The sequence below is a fragment of the Atta colombica genome, unplaced genomic scaffold (assembly GCF_001594045.1).
Source record: "Atta colombica isolate Treedump-2 unplaced genomic scaffold, Acol1.0 scaffold102, whole genome shotgun sequence".
Lineage (NCBI taxonomy): Eukaryota > Metazoa > Arthropoda > Insecta > Hymenoptera > Formicidae > Atta > Atta colombica.
Window position 1 is genome coordinate 1672164 of NW_017259187.1, and position 4701 is coordinate 1676864.

Here is a 4701-nt window from a genome sequence, read left to right on the forward strand (position 1 = left end):
AGATAATAAATTAAAATATATATACAAGAAGAAACTTGGGACAAATCAACGTAGGCAAACTCAAAAGTCTAGTACATTCACATGCAAAGTATGCGAAAATTAACATTCTTGCGTCAGTGCATTGAACGGACTCTATGAAAATCCCAGGCTCACCATCCGCCTTCTTGGTCGGATAAAGCTTCTGAGCTTTGCGAATGAACTTTTCGGCCTCCTCATATTTTCTTTCTCGCATAAATCGCTCCGCGAGTTCCATGCATCGCTCTGCTTCGTCCTTGTTGCTGTCCATCTTTGCTGTTCGTCACTCCGAGGTGTCCCGAATCCAAAATTTAAGTGTGCTCGTTTGTGATCACAGTGACAGAGCAGAATGATAAATAAATCGCGAGGTGTGAATCTTCAGGCCTAACACTGCATCATAATAATTCAGTATTAATTTAGTTACGTCACGAGCATCGTCACAACTGAGCGATTGTATGCACACGAGATGAGGATAGTAGTTATTAATGATTAATTCATCGCTTGCTATTCCTTGCAATTCCTTGTCATACAAACGAGTCAGCTGTATATACACCGAGGCGATTTGCAAAATAATCAATCTCCAGAAACTCGAATGTTCCGTGAGCAATCGACTCTTCTGAATCAGAATATCCTACACAGTCATTCTCATCAGTACTTGTTGAACGCGGATTGGCTATCGAGCGATGGCCACGGATCTGTTCGTTTTATTTGCAACTTTTGCACTCATATGTTTCGCTCGTTTTCCTCTGAAAGAATATAAACAAATCATTCTAAAGAGAATAAACATTAAAATTAACACAGATCTGTTTTTTTTTCAGCTAAAGTTTTTGCACGATTCATCTTTTTTTCTTTTCTCTTCATGTTGGAAAGAGAAAGAGAAAACATGAACCGTACAAGTTCAGCTAAAAAAAAAAATAGGCACAGTAAAATGCACGAAAATCCAAAAGAAAAACGAAAAATTATTCGCAATATATATAATTCCTTAGAGCAAATTAAAGAATAAAATAATTCAAAGAATAATTCTGCTTTATCCTTGGAGCGACATTTTAAATGATTTTGGTGTCATCTATAGTTGTGTTTACGAATTACAGTCTCAAACGGCTGCGTTCAGCGAACTCAACAGTTGAATGAGCACTCACTATTATTCTTCCAGATCTAAAATGCTGATTGAATGATCTAAAAGAATACACCAATAACAGCGAGCATTCACTCAACTATTGAGTCCACTGAACGCAGCCAATAGTTTCGTTTGATTTCGTCTTTACCAGAATTCTGTGATTGGTGGATCCATTCAGAAGGGAATCCATAACTATGTATTGAATGCCCTTCTAGAAAATATTTTAACCGCGTGTACGTCCATGTTCATTTTTTAATCGATTTGCTCTCCCATTTGTCGTGTTTTCACGAAAGTGTGAATAGGTACGATGGTGAGTTTTACGCATATTCTCGATATATCCATTTACTTTCTCGCAATCCTATCTTCTTTCATGTAAAAACATTTAAAAATCATATCTGTAGGCTCTGAATTTGTTTCGTATTTATTTCAGTCGGCTCATAAGACATTTATTATCAAGCGAAAGCTTGCGAAAAAGTTGAAGCAAAACAGACCGATTCCCCAATGGGTGAGAATGCGAACCGGTAATACTATTCGGTAAGTTCAAGTCTGATTAATAAATATATTTCATATTTGTATGACAAAAGAATGCTTACTTAATGTTTAAGATGCACATACTCGCTTCAATTCCTTGCATTGGTTATAAACATCGCTCGTTTTCTTCTTGCATATAATTGCGCAAACGTTGCTATAACGTTGCTATATAATATTTGTATCAAACAAGAAAAGAATTATAGTTTTAAATTGCGAAAAAAGATTAAAATATCAATCTGAATAAGATTTAATACGAATTAAATGTTTTCTTTTGTTTAAAGGTCTTGTAATTTGATAGATTTAAGAATTTCAATTATTGTTGTAATTTTCTTGCTATGGATGTAACACAAGATTTTTATAAAATTATTTTATAACATATTAAGAAATAGAAATATTTCAATTCTTGATAATTACTTTTGGCATAAATTCATGAAACTTAGAATATTCTAATATTACAACATTATTGCAATATTTTAGCTACATTAAAGTTCAATCATAAAATATGGAACAAAAAATAATATATTACCTACTAGAAATCTTGTGATAATATTATATAAATATTGAAAATGCTATTAAAACTAATTTTTTATGTGTTTTTTAGGTATAATGCGAAGAGGCGTCACTGGAGGAGAACTAAGCTAAAGTTGTAAATTAATATATATTTGCAGATGATAAATAAAGATATCACTTCTGCATAAGAAATAAAATCTGTCATTTTCTTTTGTATATTGCCTCTATAGCTATACAATATTAATATAATAGAGCACAATTTCACGTTATTATATCAATGATCATCATTAAATCATATCAATATATGATTTAAAATAAAGTATTAACGTATTTTAATTTAGATTTTACACTTCTCTGCAAAAAAAAATGTTTTACACATCTCAATCTTTTTGGACTTTGTTACATTTTCGCTACATTAAGTTAAATATATTGTAATAATTTTATTGTCATTCAATTATAATTTGTGTTTTATAGAAGTTAATATATAGCAAATTTTCATATTTACAGATTGCAAAATATTCATTAATGGGTTAACATTTAGCGTCATATAGCAAGATCCATTTGATTAAGTATATAGAACCCTAAATTATAACAAGACTTTATTTTAACAGTCAGATAAAGAAAGATCTGTTACAAGCTCTGTTAATCTTAGAGAAATAGCACATTATTAATGAATCACTATAAAAATGAAATAAGTGCTGAAAGACCTTTAATATATGATTTGTAAATATAATAATTCTTAAATAATATATTTACAGTATTATAATTGTATTTTCAATATTACAAAGAATTCGGTATTTTGCGCATATGCAGCTGCTTCATCCAATCGTTCAACAATTCTTCGCCAGTTTTGGGATGTGGCAGATAATATTGCTTAGGTGGCGGTCCTTCTTCCAAGCGCACAAAATAGTGGCAATATCTGTAATGCACAACTCCCATGCGTGCCCTAGCATGTCGTCGTATACCCTTTATTACAATACTTTTGGTGCTGAATGATTCCGCTGTGCAAGAAATAATTGTTTCCTTGATATTAATCGAATGATTAAAAGATTTAATATATAAGAATACGTAAAAACAGAAATCTCGAATATTGATTGATTCATATACTCACCGACCCACAAATTACTTTTAAATTCAACGTTGTGTTCCTCTACAGCCAAACGTTGAGCTTCCAATATAACTTCCTTTGCAATCTCAGCGCCTTTACTATACATAAAACTCAATTGTTTTACAGCTTCGTCTACGGTCATTCCTCGTACAAAACATGCGATATACCACATTTTCTTCGGACTGTATTTTATATTTGCTTTCATATGACATACGTACTAAAAAACAATGTGCAAATGAAATGCTCAATAAATTAATAACCAATATTTAATACACATACATAATATAACTTACAGCAGGTCTTCTTTCTTCACCTGGTTTTTGAGGTGGAAATACAGTTTTGTTATAATCTAAAAACTTTGTCGGAGTTTTGTATTTACGTAAATCATTTCTACAGATTGCAGAAATATACACATTGCATGTTGGCATTCGTGTAAAATTTGTTGCACTTGATAGTATACTCGTCTTGTTTATAGCAGATTTGCTATATGATGCTAATTGTTTAACACACTGGCGAATACTCTGCATATTCTATAAATATAAAAATTTGCCACATATTCTATAAATTAAAATTGAATAATAATAAAATTATTATATTTGATTTAATACTTCGAAAATATAACAAATTTCAATTTATATTTTTTTGATAAATGAGATTTACATTCAGTAACAATAAATAATTTGAGTTCGTAAATGTTTTTTTATAGAGAGAGATATGTATAACATAACCTGTAACAATGTTTATTAAGTAGAACGATAGACACGTACTTACTATAAGCAAATATTCTTGCAAGAAAAAAATTTTCACTTTGCAAACGTATTTAATGTATATTAGTTTTGTATTTAATTACACTTTATTTCATAACATTAATTTATTTTAGCACGCATATAATAACCGATTCAAACCCATTTCACATCGTTGCAACATTGGATGTCGCTGGTATCCACAACTCGTTACGTCATCAACATAAATTGTGACTATGAATTTAGAAATTTAGAAGAAGACATAAAGATAAAAGTAATAGTACAAAGGGCTCCGCACAATAAAAGGAACAGAAAATAGAAAATAAGAATTTCAAACCATCGGAAATCATGTATTGTGGAACACAGTTTCTGATAGATTGAAAAATTCTTATTTTCTGTTCTTTGTTCTGTTCTTTTTATTAGTGGAGCCCCTTACATACATGATACATTGGCACAGAAAACATAGTAGATATGGAAAAAAGCACTTTTTACAATTATCAAAATGATAAATCGAAAGTCAATATATCTTAAGTCAGTTTATCTTAACTTAATGGATGTGTTGTCAGCTTCCAACACTAAAGTTCTAGTTATATATATAAAATATCCATTTTATTTGTTGTGTAAGAAGAAAGTTATTAAATTACTAATATATCATATGTAAATATATAATTATTATA

General features: G+C 30.4%; 3 protein-coding genes across 4 annotated transcripts in view; 1 reads left to right on the forward strand and 2 right to left on the reverse strand.

Annotated features, from left to right (window-relative positions):
* LOC108687379 (dnaJ homolog subfamily B member 12) overlaps nt 1-286 on the reverse strand; it is a 3905-nt gene extending 3619 nt beyond the window's left edge. Inside the window, exon 1 of the mRNA XM_018193108.1 lies at nt 154-286. Within this exon, the coding sequence (XP_018048597.1) occupies nt 154-286 (133 nt within the window). The remainder of the gene's footprint in view (nt 1-153) is intronic.
* A 1066-nt stretch (nt 287-1352) lies between these two features.
* LOC108687520 (60S ribosomal protein L39) lies at nt 1353-2370 on the forward strand. The gene is made up of 3 exons (XM_018193310.1): nt 1353-1442; nt 1563-1666; nt 2265-2370. Exons 1-3 carry the CDS (start codon nt 1440-1442, stop codon nt 2311-2313), a joined length of 156 nt encoding a protein of 51 aa, XP_018048799.1. The 5' UTR covers nt 1353-1439; the 3' UTR covers nt 2314-2370.
* Nucleotides 2371-2945: 575 nt separating this feature from the next.
* On the reverse strand, nt 2946-4215 carry LOC108687490 (39S ribosomal protein L22, mitochondrial). Of its 2 annotated transcripts, none has more exons than XM_018193274.1 (4): nt 4049-4215; nt 3575-3811; nt 3285-3498; nt 2946-3174 (listed from the first exon to the last, which is right to left on the reverse strand). In XM_018193274.1, the coding sequence occupies exons 2-4, from the start codon at nt 3806-3808 to the stop codon at nt 2954-2956; spliced, it is 669 nt and encodes a 222-aa protein (XP_018048763.1). In that variant the 5' UTR covers nt 3809-3811; nt 4049-4215; the 3' UTR covers nt 2946-2953. The 2 variants fall into 2 exon arrangements, with proteins under 2 accessions (XP_018048763.1, XP_018048757.1); XM_018193268.1 differs by having other exon boundaries at nt 4053-4214.
* Nucleotides 4216-4701: the final 486 nt, after the last annotated feature.